We start from the raw sequence: 17,229 nt of genomic DNA, 5'->3' as shown, positions 1-17,229 counted from the left end.
AGGACTGGCATTACCTGCGTTCACCACAACACCTGGCGAATTTCCTTTTTTAAATAAATACCCAGTGACAGTTTCCCTAGTCACTCTAGATCTGGTAGATCTCGGTTTGACTCTGGCCTGCCATTTATGACTTACATGTCCTTCCGGAGGTGACTCCTCTGAGTCTGGTTCCTCATTTGTAATAATAGGAACGTTAGGTCCCGGGAGTCAAATTGTAGACACAATGCCAGTTGTTCCATTGGATGCCATTATTATTATTATTTTTATGGTTTTGCTCAGGCAGGAAATCCTTCTCCTGGAGGCTCACTCTTGGACTCTCAGTGGGGTCCCAATCAACATCACCTGGAAGCTGGTTAGAATAAAGAAGCTCTGGCCCCTCCAGATCGACTGCATTGGAATATGTATTCTACCAAGATCCCAGGCGATTTCTTTGTACATTCAAGTTTGAAAAGCTCTGTTCCTAGTCACATGTACTTTTTTTTCTTTCTCTAATTTCAGGAGACCGCCCAGCAGGTGCGTAAGCCTCGGTACCCCAGAGTCAGACTCCACTGCGGCAGCTACTTCTCACCCTTCTGAGTGCAGGGGGGGACCCCCAGCTCACCCTCGGGCTCCCCCAGCTGAAGAGGGCAGGAGGGGTTCCAGAAGCCCCTGACCTCCTTCACCAGCTCTCAGCAAGTGCCAGTGCAGACAGGTGATGGATCCAAGCTCCATCTTGCTCTCCCCTCGGCCCCGGACCTGCTTCCATCTTGCAGACCCCTGTGCGCAAGGTGAGGGAAGCCCATCCTCCAGCGAGCTGGGGAGAGACTCCCCCTCCCCCTGGAGCCAGGTGCCCAGCTCCAGCCTGGCGGACTCCAACTGGTTTGGGGATGAACACATCCAGGCCAAGCGGGCCAGAGTGGAGACCATCGTCCAAGGCATATGTCTCTCCCCCGGCCCTCTGGTGCCAAGCAATGCGCGAGTGAGGGACGGCCCAGGCTGCCCAGAGAAGGCCCGGGAGCGTAAGAGGAAGCAGAGCCTCCCCGTGCAGCAAAGCCCCCTGAAGCCAGGCCCGGCCCGGGACCGGGGCAGCAGGAAGGGGGGCCCCAGGGTAAGAGAACAACTGCACCTGCTGCAGCAACAGCTGAGACGCCTGCAAGAACATGTACTGCAGGCTACAGAGTCCAGGTCCCGGGCTCAGGGCCCTGGGGGCTCTGAGCAGGGGAAAGGGCCCCTGCGCATTCGGCAGGGGGATGGCTGTGAGTCTAGCCCCTGGGCTTCCGGCAGTGCTCACCACCAGGGTTCTAGCATGGACCTCTGTGGGGCAGAGAAGCACAGAGCGTCTGAGGCCGGACACCAGTCCAAGGAGCCCAGCCTCCTTCCTTCTGGCACACAAACTTTGTTGGAGATTCTGAAGAAAGAACTGACCAGGGCGGTGTCCCAGGCCGTGGACTCAGTATTACAACAGGTGCTATTGGGTCCGCCAGGCCACCTGACCCAGCAGGGCAGGAGCTTCCAGGAGCTAGAGCCAGCGAGGAGAAGCGAGCCCTCCCCTCCTGGGGGCGGGGCCCGTGAAGATCCACTTGCTCTGGCCACCTTGCCCAGGAGGGCCCAGCCACCAGCTGGGGTTCCTATGGGACATTTATCACTGGCCAAGCCTCTAGATGCTCCTAGGTACCCCATCTCTCCAAGAACCCCCAAACTCTATCAAGGTCTCCCAGGACACTGTCCCTTGACTGTAACTTCTCACATCCAGGAGAATCAGATTCTTAGCCAGCTCCCGGGGCCTGGAGCCAGTGGCCATTGGAGTGGCAGTCCTCCTCAGGATTCATCTTCCCAAAGTCAGCCCCCCCTAGGGTCTGCCCTGCGGCCTTGGGTTTGGAGCCAGCAGCAGCGTCCCCTGGCTTTCACTGCCACCCGCCTGGAGAACCAGCCTGTCCTTCCCTCCGTGAAGATGGAGCCCGGCGGCCTGCAGGCTGCCTTAGGTGCTCTTCCTTTCTCTTCCACCCATATATCCTTTGCTCATTGAAGGGGTTCTCAGGGTCACTGCACTGAGGAAAGCGGGATGTTGAGGAGGGGTGGGGACAAGTAACTGGCATTAGAGAGTAGCTCGCTTGCCTATGACAGTGATGGTGGTCTCCTCATCTTGCTGGGGATTAAACCCAGGGACACTCTACCTACGAGCCACACCTTCGGCCCTATTTTATTTATTTATTTATTTATTTTGCAGTACTGGGGATGAAACCTAGGGGCATTCTACCTCCAAGCTACACTCCCAGCCCTTTTTTAATTCTTTTTTTTTTTTTTTTTTTTTTTTTTGCGGGTCTGGGGATGGAACCCAGAGGCATTTGACCTCCGAGCTACACCCCCTGCCCTAATTTTTATTCTTTATTTTGAAACCGGGTCTCACTGAGTTGCAGAGGGCCTCACTAAGTAGCTGAGGCTGTCCGGGAACCGCGATCCTCCGGTCTCAGCCTCCTGAATGCTGGGATTACAAGCGTGCGCCACCACGCCCGGCCTTAATTCTTTATTTTGAAACAGGGTCTGATTTGCAGAGGGCCTCATTAAGTAGCTGAGGCTGTCCAAGAACCGCGACCCTCCGGTCTCAGCCTCCCAAATGCTGGGATTACAAGTGTGCGCCACCACACTCAGCTTTTTGTTATTTTGAAACAGGGTCTTGCTAAATTGCAGAGGGCCTCACTAAATAGCTGAGGCTGGTTGTGAACCTGTAATCCTCCTGTTTCAGCCCCTCAAGTACTGGGATTACAAACGTGCACCACCACACCTGGTTCCATTTGAGTTCAAAAGCAAACAATCAGAACCTTTTTACCCCCAAAGAAAGAAGTCAGTCATGGCACAGTCTTATGAGTCTCAGAAGAAAGTAAATGAAACTTCCAGGATCACTAACTCCTAGGGTTTGGTTTCTTGCTGCTCATGCTTTAGGCAGAGAGGAAAACAGGAATTACCACATCTGAGGTATCATTTCCCCGGCCTCATGGCTCTACAGGCAAAAAGATGAAATGGTCTAGATAATTTGTGGGAAATACATGTGGAACCAGCAACCTGTGGGGCAAAAGAATAGTTTTCCTCAGAAATTAGACCTGGAGAGGCAGCTGTCCTAAAGGAACCAGAAACTTTCAATTTAAGAACAGCTTCCATGTGAAAACTGAATGGAGCTGGGCAGGGTGGCGCACACTTGTAATCCCCGCATTCGGGAGGCTGAGACCAGAGGATCGTGGTTTGCGGACAGCCTCAGCTACTTAGTGAGGCCCTCTGCAACTCAGTGAGACCCTGTTTCAAAGTAAAGAATAAAAAATTGGGCAGAGGGTATAGCTCGGAGGTCAGATGCCTCTGGGTTCCATCCCCAGACCCACAAAAACAAAAAAACATAACAAAAACAAAAACAAAACCCTGAATGGGCTGGGTCGTGAAAGCTGGGTGCATGAGGGAGAGCCGCCCCCAACCCAAAGTGGGGGTGCCTGAGAAGCCCAGCTAGCCCACAGCAGTCTGGATTTACTGCATCCCTTCAAAACTCTTAGGCAGACTCTCTCTCTTTTCATACTGGACATTGAACCCAGGGCATTCTACCTCTGAGCTACACTCTGAGTTACCGAGGGTCTCGATAAGTTGCAGAAATTGGCCTTGAACCTGTGGGCCTATCTCAGCCTCCCAAGTACTGGGATTGCAGGTGTGTAGCATCACGCCCGGCAGACTCCAATATTCCCCAGCGTAATCCTTAGGGAAGTTCAGGTTGTTCAGTTAGATGAGGTGGCTGGGTAAATACTCGGTTAGTTTCCTTCCTCCAGCGCACACGCTGACGTCTGACGTGAAGTTTTAGAGGAGAGCGGAGGCAGCCCCATCTCGCAGGCCTGCCGCTCCCGGGCGCATACTTTTGATGTTGCCCTTCTGGCAAACTGTGCTCAGCTCTTTGTGAGCAGCCTCAGCCCAGTCCCCAGACACTAACGCGTCGGTGGACTCATGTCCAGATGTGAGCAGTCAAATCCTCTGCTTGGCAGCTACGGAGTGGAAAGGGGTGGGGCCGGCTCACCACCCCCAGGGCCGGCCCTTGTGTTCTGAGTGCTATGAGCGCCCCCTGCTGGCATCAGATGATAGAAACACCCCGAAGCTGTGGCTTTCCAGAAAGGCAGTGAAGGACCAACAATAACACTTACTTTGCTATCAAGGCCTCTGCAGGCAGTAGGAATCTTCTTGGTGGTAGAGAGACTCCAGTATAGACTTATGTCCTATATGAGAAAGGCTGTCAGTCCGGGCCTTTGATATCACTGGTTAAGACTCCCTACTAAATCCAGGCAGCAGGGAAAGAAACTCAAGAAGACTCAGTACCCAAAGATTTGCTGCTTTGTCAGGCCTACACGCGTCTGTCCCTGTGTTGTAAAATGAGGATTGGGCTCAGAGAGCTTCAGGGGCGGTCTCTCCTAAGAAAAACCTGGATCGGGCCTGGTTGCACAGGTGAGGTATGCGGCTACCTTTACAATGACTTGGAGACCCCAGGCAACGTCTGCCCCTCCCTCCTACTCCATGTATTCCACACTAGACATCGATCCCTGTAGGCTGTGAAAGCCATCTAAGAGAAAGCTGCTTTAAAGTGAAAAAGAACGCCGGGCGTGATGGCACACGCTTGTAATACCGTGCTTGGGAGGCTGAGACAGGAGGATTGCACGGGTTCGAAGCCAGCCTCAGCTACTTAGTGAGGCTCTCAGCAACTTAGTGAGACCCTATTTCCAAATAAAATATAATAAAAAAGGTCGGCTGGGCGTGGTGGCGCACGCTTGTAATCCCCGAGCTTGGGAAGCAGAGACAGGAGGATTGCACAGGTTCAAAGCCAGCTGCGCGCACTGGCTTAGGAGACCCTGTTTCCAAATTTAAAAAAAGTATAAAAAATAGGTCTGACTTCCAGGAACCCCAGTACCACCAAAAAAAAAAAAAAAAAAAAAATATATATATATATATATATATATATATATATATATATATATGGTCTGGGAGTATAGCCTGGAGGTAGAAAGCCTCTGGGTTCCACCCCCAGTACCACCACCACCAAAAAAAAAAAAAAAAATGTGAAAAAGAAAGCCAGGGTGGTGGGTGGTGGTGCGCACCTGTGATCCCCGTACTCGGGAGGCTGACACAGGAGGATCACAGATTCAAGGCCAGCCTCAGCAACTTAGCAAGACCCTGTTTCAAAATAAAAAGGTCTGGGGTATAGCTTGGAGGTAGAATGCCCCTGTGTTCAATTCCCAGTACAAAAAAAAAAAAAAAAGAAGAAGAAGAAGAAAGAAAAGAAAAATAAAGAACGAAAGAAAAAAAATGAAACAGAACATTCAAGTCACATGCTGTCCCTGGGAACTAGGTGTGAAGATTGGAGGGAGGGGCATTTCCTGAGCACTTTCTTTTCTTTTCTTTTAAATTCTAATTTATTACAACAAATTCACCCTTTAATGGGCCTTTCCTCTTTAAAAGACAATTTAAAAACAACCAACAGATCCGGGCATGGTGGCACCTGTTTGTAATCCCAGTCCTTGAGAGGCTGAGACAGGATGATTGCTGTTCATGGCCAGCCTCAGCTATTTAGGGAGCCCTCCATAACTTAGTGAGACTCTGTTTCAAAATGAAGAATGAGCCGGGCGTGGTGGCGCACGCTTGTAATCCCCGCACTTGGGAGGCTGAGACAGGAGGATCGCACGGTTTTGAAGCCAGCCTCAGCTACTTAGTGAGGCTCTCAGCAACTTAGTGAGACTCTGTTTCCAAATAAAATATAAAAAAGGTCTGGGAGTATAGCCCGGAGGTAGAAAGCCTCTGGGTTACACCCCAGTACCACCAAAAAAAACCAAAAAACAAAAAACAAAAAACAAAACAAAACAAAAAAAACAAAGAAGAAGAATGAAGCCAGCTGTGGTGGCACACGCTTGTAATCCCAGCATTTGGGAGGCTGAGGTAGGGGAATCGCGGTTCATGGACAGCCGCAGCTACTTAGGCCCTTTGCAACTCCGTGAGACCCTGTTTCAAATTTAAAAAAGAATTAAAAAATAGGGCACGGGGTGTTGCTCGGAGGTCGAATGCCCTTAGGTTCCATCCCAGACCCGCAAAAAAAAAAAAAAAAAAAAAAAAAGAAAGAAAAGAGAAAAGAAATAGGGGTGGGGTGATGGCTTGAATGTGACAGTGTAATATCAGTGTTTACTCCCAGCCCATAGGAGAGATGATGTAAAGCTACCTCCCAGACACTGGAGCAAATCCCCAAAGCCCCTGGGTGGGCGGGAGGAGTGAAATGGGCCCACACTGCCAGGTTCAGGTCAGGGGCGTCTAGTCTCAGTCCTAGAAGTGGCAATCCCCTTGGTGGGCTTCTTCTCCTTTAAATACGCACAGAAGAGCTGATGCTCTCACTTTCCAAATTCAAAGTTACTAGAAAAGAATATTCAAAGCCAGGCGCACGCTTGTAATCCTAGCATTCGGGAGGCTGAGACTGGAGGATTGTGGTTTGCGGACAGCCTCAGCTAGTTAGTGAGGCCCTCCACAACTTAGTGAGACCATTTCAAAATAAAGAATAAAAACTAGGGCAGGGGGTGTAGCTCGGAGGTCGAAAACCCCTGAATTCCACCCCCAGACCCCCCCGCCCACAAAGGATATTAAACCCTGTCTTACACTGAGCACGTTTTGTGGCAGGCAGCTCACGTGTATGTGCACACCACCAGTGGCCACAGTGCTGAAACCCACAGAGCTCTGTAAAGCTCTGCGGTTCCCCCAGCCCAGGACTGATTCAACTTCTTTGGAGGCTATTTATAGACTTAGCATAAATAGTCATACATTTTGCTATAGCAATATTAGTGTTTGGTGTTAAAGATGGCCTCTACGAAGGGTGCTAATACATGGTACACACATGTCTTATTAACTCTGTGTGTGTGTGTGTGTGTGTGTGTGTGTGTGTGTGTAGTCATGGAGACTGAACTCAAGGGTATTCTACTTCCAAGCTACACCCCTCTTATATTTTGTTTTAATGTGTGTGTGTGTGTGTGTGTGTGTGTGTGTGTGTGTGTGTAGTAGTGCTGGGAATTGAACCCAGAGGCATTCTACCAAGACATACTTGCAGAACAATTTTATTTATTTGAAAAAAGTCATACTAGTTTGCTTAGAGCTTCAATAAATTGGGGAGGCTGCCCTCAATCTCGCAATCCTCCAGTCTCAATCTCCCAAGTACTAGTGTTACAAGTGTGTGCCACCACACCTGGCTCTGTTTTGTTTTTTGAAACAGTCTTGCTGGGTTGCTGAGGCTGTCCTCAAACCTGTGATTCTCTTTTCTCAGCCTCCTGAGTCCTGGGATTACAGGATATTATCTTTATAAAATAATGGAAATTCCGAAACTTGAGTTCCATTTGGCCCACTGTTTTATATAAGGGCCTGGATTATCTTATAATCCTCAAGCATTTACTCTAGAATCAAGTAGCTGAGAGGAACAGAAAAGCAAACTAACTTGCCCAAAGTCACCAGACAGACAAGGGAGGAGCCAGGATTCAAAGCCAGGATGTGACAAGCTTTGGCCATTACACTGTGCATTTGAGAAGGAGGCCCAGGAGAGTTCAGCAGCTGGCCCAAGGCCACACAGCTAGTAAGTGGCCAAGTCAGTATCTTGAGTATCTAGGTTCTGAATCTTCCACAGCATTTATGAACCTGTGGAAAGGATAAGAAATAAGGCCAATGGGAGGCAGGAGAATCACAAGTTCAAAGCCAGCCTGGGCAACTTAGCAAGACCCTGCCTCAAAACCAAAACCGAAAGGGTTGGGAGTGGCTGGTCGTTGTAGCGCACGCTTGTAATCCCAGCACTCGGGAGGCAGAGACCGGAGAATCGCAGTTCACAGACAACCTCAGCTACTTAGCGAGGCCGTTCACAACTCAGTGAGACTCAGTTTCAAAAATAAAATGTCTAAAAAATAGGACAGGGGTGTAACTCGGAAGTACAATGCCCCTGGGGGTTCCATCCCCTGTACCACACACACACACACACACACACACACACACACACACACACACAAAGGTTGGGAGTGTAGTTCAGAGGTAGAACATGCCTGGGTCCAATCCCTAGAACCAAAACAAAATTTAAAAAATGGGCCGGGATATAGCTTAGAGATATAATTCTCCTTGGTGTAATTCCCAGTACTAAAGTAAAAAAATAAAACTTTAAAAAAGGAAGGCCAGCCGGGCGTGGTGGCGCACGCTTGTAATTCCCATGCTTGGGAGACGGAGACAGGAGGATCGCGCAGGTTCGAAGCCAGCTGTGCTGGCTTGAGAGACCCTGTTTCCAAATAAAAAATATAAAATAGGTCTGGGAGTGTAGCCCGGAGGTAAAAGGGTTTCCAGGAACCTCAGTACCACAAAAAAAAAAAAAAAAAAAAACCAAAGAAAAACACACATAGTAAGCTAGGTTTTATTTATTTATTTAATTTTTTATTGTGGTGCTGGAAATTTAACCCAGGGGTATTCTACCTCTGAGCTAAGAAAGACCCTATTTTATTTTTTTAATTTGGGAACACAGTCTTGCTAAATTGCTGAGAGCCTAAGTTTAGAAGCTGACAGGTTTGGTTTTTATTTTTGGCTGAATTGATTTCTCTTGCTGAGAAGTTATGGGGTGGGGAAGAGGGAGAGAGGGGAGGGAGAGGAAGATCCTTCTGTCTCAGCCTCCCAAGAACTGGGATTACAAGCATGTGCCACCACACTATGCCTGGGTTTATTTATTTATTTATTATTTATTTAGTGGTACTGGGGATGGAACCCAGGGGCCTTCTACCTCCGGGCTACACTCCCAGACCTATTTATATTTTTATTTGGAAACAGGGTCTCTCTTAAGCCAGCGAGGCTGGCTTTGAACCTGCGCGATCCTCCTGTCTCCGCCTCCCAAGTGTGGGGATTACAAGTGTGCGCCACCACGCCTGGCTATTTTTGGTTTTAAATAGGTCTCATTAAGTTGCTGAGGCTGGTCTTGAACCTGCAATCTTCCTGTCTTAGCCTCCCAAGTACTGGAATTATAGGCATGCACCGCCATGCCGGGTTCTGGGAAGTCTTAATTGTTCTAAAGCTACAGTTCTCAGACCTGATACCCAAGTTACTGTATAGAATTTTCTCACCCACCTGAGGACTGTCCCCGGCAATGCTAAGTATTCTTGTGTGATGGTCAAGAATTATTTCCCTCTTACCCTGGTGCTAGAGAGTGGCAGGGCATCTCCCCTGCTCTTGCTAAATGGGAAGGAATCTGTCCCCAGGCTGAGGGGTTTGGAGTGTAATTTTCACGCATGTGTATAGATTGAGGTTGACCACCCATTCATGCACTCCCTTATCCAGCACACATTTATTGAGCACCTAGCCCAGCGTGAGGCACGCGGAACACAGAGATAAGGAGATAGTAGGGACACGAACATGCAGTGAACATTCCAATATGGCCACGCTGCAGGAGATCTGCACAAAGAGCCTGGGGAGCCCAGGGTGAGGACGGTCTAAGTCATGGAGGCAAGGTCCCGCAGGGGACGAAGCTTCTGAGCTGGAGCTTGACCGTGGGAGAGTTGTGCCAGGCCAATGGAGGGCAGGTGTAGACCACAGTGGGAGCCAGTGCTGAGCCTGCTTAGACGCTTGCTGGCTGACACCTGCAAAGGCAATCAGGAAAATAGGGGCTGGTGTGAAGACCGTCTGGGCAGCTCTTCTCCCTCCACAGGTGGGGGAACTGAGGCAGAGGCAAGCAAATCTCTACTTGGGGTTTCAAAGCGGCTTATCTGGGATACAGCTGCTGCCCCTCCCCATCTCGTTCTGAAAGTATGCACACACACCCTATAAAAAGCTTGATGTCACATGTGTCTTATGATAAGGGACTCTCATGCATCAGGATTTTTTTGTGTCTGTGTGGTACTGAGGGTGGAACCCAGGGGCTTTCTACCTCCGGGCTACACCCCCAGGCCTATTTTATACTTCATTTGGAAACAGGGTCTCACTAAGTTGCTGAGAGCCTAAGTAGCTGAGGCTGACTTCGAACCTGTGTGACCCTCCTGTCTCAGCCTCACAAGCGGAGGGATTACAAGCGTGCACCACCACACCTGGCATCAGGATGTTTTCATTATTTATTTACTTATTTATTTATTTTTGCAGTTCTGGGGGTGGAACCCAGGGGCATTCGGCCTCCGAGCTACACCCCCTGCCCTATTTTTTATTCTTTATTTTGAAACCGGGTCTCACTGAGTTGCAGAGGGCCTCACTAGGTAGCTGAGGCTGTCCGCAAACTGCGATCCTCCGGTCTCAGCCTCTGAATGCTGGGATTACAAGCGTGCGCCACCACACCCGGCTATCAGGGTGTTTTTAAATTCTGCAACTTTCTCTCTTCAGCTTCCAAGAGAATAGAAACCACAAGGAACAGGTCAATCATTATTTGGATAATCTGATAAAATTATTTGATAAACTGATGTTTTAAAATGTTACTTTTCCTTGACACTAAGCTAAGTCCAGGAAGGCCTAAACCCTGGCCACTTGAAGAAGGCCAAACTAATGTTTTTCTACACACGGTACCCCAGCTCCAGCCTCCTGAAGGCTTATTTCCCTGATGTTCAGGTAAATCAGAGCGTCAGTTCTGCAAAACTCCCACGTAGTAATGTATTTTGTCTGGAATGAGGCAGGGGTACTTGAAGGTCCTCATGTGGCTCTTGGAATAGGTGTGGATCCCAGTTCTTGGAAGGGACTTAATAAGTGTACATAGCTTTGGGCTAAGAAGGTTGGTATATGAATGTTTAGGCTTTTGAGCTGCAGATAATCCTTGAAACACTTGAAAAGGGAGAGTAAGGGAGAGAGAAATGCTAATAAGTTTCATCTTTGACCTAGATTTGTCTGCTGGGGACATTATGAAAAAGAAAGGCTAGAGAAAACGCTGTCAATCTTACATTGTTGTGTTTCAAAACCAAGTGAATGTACCCTGCGCTTGGGAGGCTGAGATAGGATCGCACGGGTTTGAAGCCAGCCTCAGCTACTTAGTGAGGCTCTCAGCAACTTAGACCCTGTTTCCAAATAAAATATAAAAAAGGTCTGGGAGTATAGCCTGGAGGTCGAAAGCCTCTGGGTTCCACCCCCAGTACCACCACCAAAAAAAAAAAAAAAAAAAAAAAAAACCCAAAACAACAACAACAACAACAACAAAAAAAAAAAAACCAAAAAAACAGTGAATGTATATACTGATCAGGGAGAATCAAGCCTGGCATGGTGGCGCACACTTGTAATCCCAGTACTTGGGAGGCTGAGACAGGAGGATCAAGGGTTGGGGCCAGCCTCAGTTACTTTGTGAGGCCCTCCACAACTGAGTGAAACCTCGTTTCAAAATAAAAAATAAAAAAATAGGCTGGGGGTGTAGTTCTGAGGTAGAACCCCCCTGGGTCCAATCCCTAGTACTGCCAAAAAAAAAGAATCAAATTGATTGTTGGAATCAAACCTGGCTACTGTTGCCATAGACAGTTTTTGAGGGTCTCCACCATTCTGGGTGTTGGGTTAGGGGCTGTTAATACTTTGAATCTATCTCATTCAAGTTTTTCAGGTCTTTCCCTCATATTCAGTTGCCTCATTGACCCCAGTATCAAATTCTGACTTAGATTTCAGTTCATTCTGCAACTCTGAGTTACCTCTTCCCTTAGCTTTGTACACGGGAATTATATTCCATACATTGTCATGCTGGTACCATAGTGGCCATGATGCTGACTGTCCCACAGTCTCATTTAAATACTATGAAAACATTCTCAAGCCAGATATGGTGGCACACGCTTGTAATCCCAGTACTTGGGAGACTAAGACAGGAGGATCACAGGTTCACAGGCAGCCACAGCTACTTAGTGAGGCACTATGCAACTTAGTGAGACCCTGTTTCAAAATAAAGAATAAAAAATAGGGGGGTGCAGTTCAGAGGTAGACTGCCCCTGGGTTAAATCCCTAGTGCAGCAAAAAAAAAAAAAATTATCGTGGGTGATAATTCTTTATAAATCTAGTACATAAAAATTATCTTCGAATGGAAGATTGGAGCTACTTTAGAATTTTTAGTGCGTTTAAATAGGTTTGGCAAACAGCTGTGGCTTCTTTTCTAAAGGAAGCCCTGTTGCATTGGTTGAAGCCATTAACATTACCCCTGTTTTGAGTTGGACACTGACAGTTCTGATCCTGGGTATCTCGCGGAAAATCTCTGACTCGATGGGTCCCTTGTTTGTACAGTTTAACCGCTGCATTACCTCCCAGATGATCAAGTGGTTTAGCAACTTTCGTGAGTTTTACTACATCCAAATGGAAAAGTTTGCCCGGCAAGCAATTTCAGAAGGTGTCACTAATCCCAGAATGCTGGCGGTTCTCCGTGATTCAGAACTTTTTCGAGCTCTCAATACCCACTACAACAAAGGAAATGACTTGGAGGTAAGACAGTGTCCCGGAGCCCCATGAGTTCTGAGGGGTGTCTTCCCTCTGTGATTGGTGTTTTAGAAAAGATCCTCTCTGTGGCCTTAAGTCACCGAGAATTACAGCAGTCTGGGGGCACTTATCACCCACAAGGGTCACAGTCGCAACGTCTTCTCTCAGGCAACAGGTCAAAAGCAAATACAGCCCATCCTCATGCTGAAACTGAAGCAGAAGTCTGCCAGGTGTTCTGCCAGCCTAGGCTCACTCCTCTGTAATCACCAACTCACAGAGGTTGTTGGTCTTTTTGCCTTAGTGCCAGGAGGCTCAGGACTAAATGCTCGTACTTAGTCTTGGCTTAGGCTTTTCAAACAACAGTTTCTGTTCTTTTCATCATTTGGCTCTTGTCTGAATTCTCACTTGAACCGTTGAGTCTCTGGACCTTCCAGAGCAAGACACTTCAAATTCCTTCTAGCTCTGGCAGGCTGGCCCCTTATCCCGTAGGTGCCAGGTGTGTCTCCACAGACTGCACTTCCCTCTTCTTTCCTTTCTCCCTTGGCTGTGATCACAAGCAGCAGTTTATTGACATCTCCAGGAATGGAAGAACTTCTGGTACCCACTGGTTGGATGCTCAGCCAGAATATGCTTGGAAACCTAAGCCTACTTGGGGGGTGTAAAAAGGGGCCAGAGCCCATTGAGACGGCAGGACGGCCACATTTTTCTATGTGGGCATGGTCATTTGACACACAGTGGCGGCAAGCCCAGGCCAAGCTGGATCTGAAGGACCTGGGGAAACCCCATCACCATGGTGCCCGCCTGGGTGAGGGTCCGGAACAGCCCCATTCATGGGCGCTGGGAGTGGGAGTGTAAGCCCTTGGGTCCAGCCCTCAAGGGTGGTGGGATGAGGTATTACAGCCATAAGCTTGGGGCGCTCCTTTTCACAAGAGGCGTCAGGAAAAGAGTGCTAAAAACCTTTTTGACCACAGATTTAATTTCAATGACTTTCCTACTTATTTACTGAAAAGAAGGCACGAGTGGAACCACCTCCCAAAAAGGGAGTGTCCCTAGAGCGCTTTCTCCCAGGGCCATCTCACCGAGCTCTGGTTTGTTTTTGGAGGGGCTGGGGACTCCTATGGCCACAGAGACCAGGGGCTAGTAGAGCAGGGTACTCTTTGCCCACTACCCAAGGAACAAGCAGCATGGGCCACGGGGGTCTCTGTGGCACCAGCACTTCCCAGCCTCACGTCTTTCCTTTCTTGGGGGGTCTCTTTGGGAGTGCAGGTCCCGGACTGCTTCTTGGAAATCGCCAGCTTGACGCTGCAGGAGTTCTTCAAGGCTGTCTCCACAGGGAAAGACTCAGATCCTTCCTGGAAGAAACCCATTTATAAGATTATTTCAAAACTGGATAGTGACATCCCAGAGATGTTCAAATCTTCCAGTTTCCCCTAGGAGCTGTTTCGGAGTTAAGATCAAACAAAGCGAGGAGCAGGGAGGGTTTCCTGTGTCTGTCTTAAATGGCAGGTTAGCTGTAGTCATAGGTAAAGGGCGCAAGAGGCCTCCTCCCACAGATACTACATCATTTTGAACACTTATTTCCTTTTCCAGAATCATTCAAGATTAACTACAAAAATGTATCAATTCAAGATTAACTACAAAATATACAACCAGGTGTATCAATGTGTTAGTAGCATATTGTAAAAAGCCCACAAGTTTGGAACGGGAAGACATGAATCTCTAGCCCACCGTTGCCAGGTGTTGTGACCCTGGGAACTTCTGGTTTCTTTGCATCTGTAAAATGAAGTTGTAAGGATTAAAGATAAGTTGTCCTACAGTGCTCTGTGACAAGTGCTCTTCTCCTGGCTTTCAGATAAGACCATCTTAATCCGGGGGTTTTTACAATTGGCTGTTTTGATTTTATTTATCTACTGATCAAGGTCCATCTATTTGCTAGATATTTCACGCACATATTTACGCTTTCCATCTTGAAAAGTGGCTATTATCCAAACAGAAGTCTGATGAAACAGAAACCTTTGAACTATGAGGTAATCCCCGTGTGTAATGTGGCCAGGGCACTTGGGCTGACAGGCACGTGGGGAATGTGGAGGAGTCCAGACCTGAGCTGGACGGCACGCTGGACCACCCCAGGCTGTCACTCAGAATCCAAACAGGAAGCCACTGCTAGTGAGCATCCGGCACCGAGGCCGACGGTCGACTGACGACACTGGGGGGCTTCATCACCTAAGACTCACGCTGATGGCCTCAATCCAGCACTGACTTCCTGCGAGACCCGAGTGTTGCTGTTTGCTCACATTTGTGGAGGATTGTTTCTGCTGGACAGCCCAAATAGTCTACACTTGACCAATACAGTTGGTGTCCCAACTTCCTATGTGCACGCGAAATGGCACTTTAAACTGTGAATGCTGGAAAGAGCCTTAGGAACTCATCTGGCCCACCCGATTAGATGAGGGAGGAAGATGAGGCCCGGGCAGGAGGATGGCGTGGCCTGGCACAGCCTCCCAGGTGATAAGTGGCATAACTGAGACAAACACAGCATCATACACAGAAATGGAAATTCTCCCACTCCATAAAGAACTTCTACAGGTGAAGGAATTTGTGAAATCTATACTTTTACTCCTCCACACTGGCCCAAAACAAATTGTCACTCACTAAGCTAAGCATACAGGCAAGAGACCTGCAAAGCTGAGCAACTTCTCTCTTCTGCTCTGGTCAGAATCAAGCCTATAAGTCCTGCCAAAGATGTGCAGGGTTGGGGGGGGGTAACAGTGGCTCAGGCTCTGAGGTCCTGATGAAGGGCTGTGACGACAACAGCGTCCTTCCTTCTCCTCTACATAGAGCGAATTCCCTATTTAGCTGCTCTACTTCCATGACTCTATGGGTGGGGTGTTAGTTGAAACAAATGAGATAAAATCCCTAAAGTATTGCTAGATATGTCAGCATAAAAAAAGTATGAAGGTAACTTTCCTTTGCATTTTCTCTCACTCTAAGTAGCTAAGAGAATTATCCCCAATCTTTACAGTTATTTAAGGCTTTTTGGTGCTAACCCTGAAGCCTCCTGCATTTTATTTTTTTGGTGTTACTGGGGTTCCTGGAAATCCTTCTACCTCCAGGCTACACTCCTAGACCTATTTTATACTTTTTTAAAATTTGGAAACAGGGTCTCAAGCCAGCACGGCTGGCTTCGAACCTGTGTGATCCTCCTGTCTCTGCCTCCCAAGCACGGGGATTACAAGCGTGCGCCACCACACCCAGCCAGCCTCCTGCATTTTAAATATGTGACCCACTACTGAGCCACACCTCCAGCTAAATGCTATATATATATTTTTAATCGGGTCTGGGGATTGAACCCAGGGGCATTTAACCTCCGAGCTACAGCCCCTGCCCTATTTTTTATTCTTTATTCTGAAACCAGATCTGAGTTGCAGAGGGCCTCACTAAATAGCTGAGGCTGTCCACGAACTGCGATCCTCCGGTCTCAGCCTCCCGAATGCTGGGATTACAAGCGTGCGCCACCATGCCTGGCTGCTGCTAAATGCTATTTTTAAGTGTTGTTCGCAATGTCCAATTATACTTGAGACAATCTGCATTGTTTCCTCCCTTTTTTCACGAAGTTGTGTGTGTGTGTGTGTGTGTGTGTGTGTGGTACTGGGAATGAAACCCAGGTGCTTTCTACCTCTGGGATATACTCCCAGACCTATTTTTATATTTTATTTGGAAACAGGGTCTCACTAAGTTGCTGAGAGCCTAAGTAGCTGAGGCTGGCCTCGAACCTGTGCAATCCTCCTGTCTCAGCCTCCCAAGCCCTGGGATAACAGCCTGCGCCACCACGCCCAGCTACATGAAGTTTATATAAAAGAATTAATCTGCCAAACCCATCCAGACAAGAGCCATCGTTCTCTGGAGACAGAACTGCTCTGCAGAGTGACATCACGTGGCTGTTGGAGACATTCATGGGAAGCAACTCCAAATTTACGTGACTGTCTGATATGGACCAGCCTGTCCCGAACCTGAAACTCATTAGGGTATGTTTTAAGACGAGGCCAAGCCACCTCCAGGGCAGCGAACCTTGTCCTGAGGACCAATTAGATGAAATGTGCAAGCTGAAATTAAAAACACTTGCGTCCTGCAGCCTTTCCAGAAAGTGTTCTCTAACCACTGAGCTAAACAGAGAAGAATGTATAAATACATACACTCTGCCAACAGAAGAATTCTATTTTATTAGTTTTCTGTTCCTACCAAGTATATATCTTTCAGTTTTGGGAACACATTCTGGGTGCAAGCCAAGCTGGTTATTATGTTCTTTCAGCAGTTATAGCATTGCCAAAGGTCTGGTCATTCTTTCCACTAAGGTATATGCAGGTGCTGTTCTCTCCCAAACTAGATATGCTCAGAGTCTGGTCAAGTACTGCATAATTGTCTCATGTTCACCTTTCAGCAGTGGATGACAGGCCTGGACTGTGGTGTCTGATGACAGCATTCCCAATGAGTGAATGCCCAATTATGGATTAAAAGCAGGCAGTTAATTGGCATTCCATGCAGGACATGACTCATTACAAGTCTTTATTTCAAATATGGTTTCATACAGACTCAAACCCTGAGAAGCCAAAGGTATCTCCCGGTTTGGGAGTTCCTAAGCCTTTTTCCCCCCTATCAAAGAAAGGGCAATATATATGTACTGCAGATTGAGCCCAGGGGCATTCTACCTCTTAGCCACACCCCTAGCCCTACTATTTTTTTTTTTTTTTTGAAACAAGGTCTCCCTAGGTTGATGAATCTCACTACTTGCTGAAGCGGTCCTCGAACCTGTGATCTTCCTGTCTTAGCCTCTCA

The 17,229-nt window shown here is 48.0% G+C and overlaps 1 protein-coding gene across 1 annotated transcript; it reads left to right on the top strand.

Annotated features, from left to right (window-relative positions):
- Nucleotides 1-694: 694 nt before the first annotated feature.
- PROX2 (prospero homeobox 2) lies at nucleotides 695-13,830 on the top strand (the record flags this gene model as incomplete). The annotated part of the gene is made up of 4 exons (XM_080707180.1): nucleotides 695-1,993; nucleotides 10,471-10,572; nucleotides 12,208-12,402; nucleotides 13,663-13,830. 4 exons carry the CDS (start codon nucleotides 695-697, stop codon nucleotides 13,828-13,830), a joined length of 1,764 nt encoding a protein of 587 aa, XP_080563306.1.
- Between the last annotated feature and the right edge of the window lie 3,399 nt (nucleotides 13,831-17,229).

The sequence above is a fragment of the Muscardinus avellanarius genome (assembly GCF_963383645.1).
Source record: "Muscardinus avellanarius genome assembly, chromosome: 12".
Taxonomy (NCBI): domain Eukaryota; kingdom Metazoa; phylum Chordata; class Mammalia; order Rodentia; family Gliridae; genus Muscardinus; species Muscardinus avellanarius.
The sequence above is the reverse complement of the archived record's forward strand: the minus strand, read 5'-3'. Positions and strand labels throughout refer to the sequence as shown.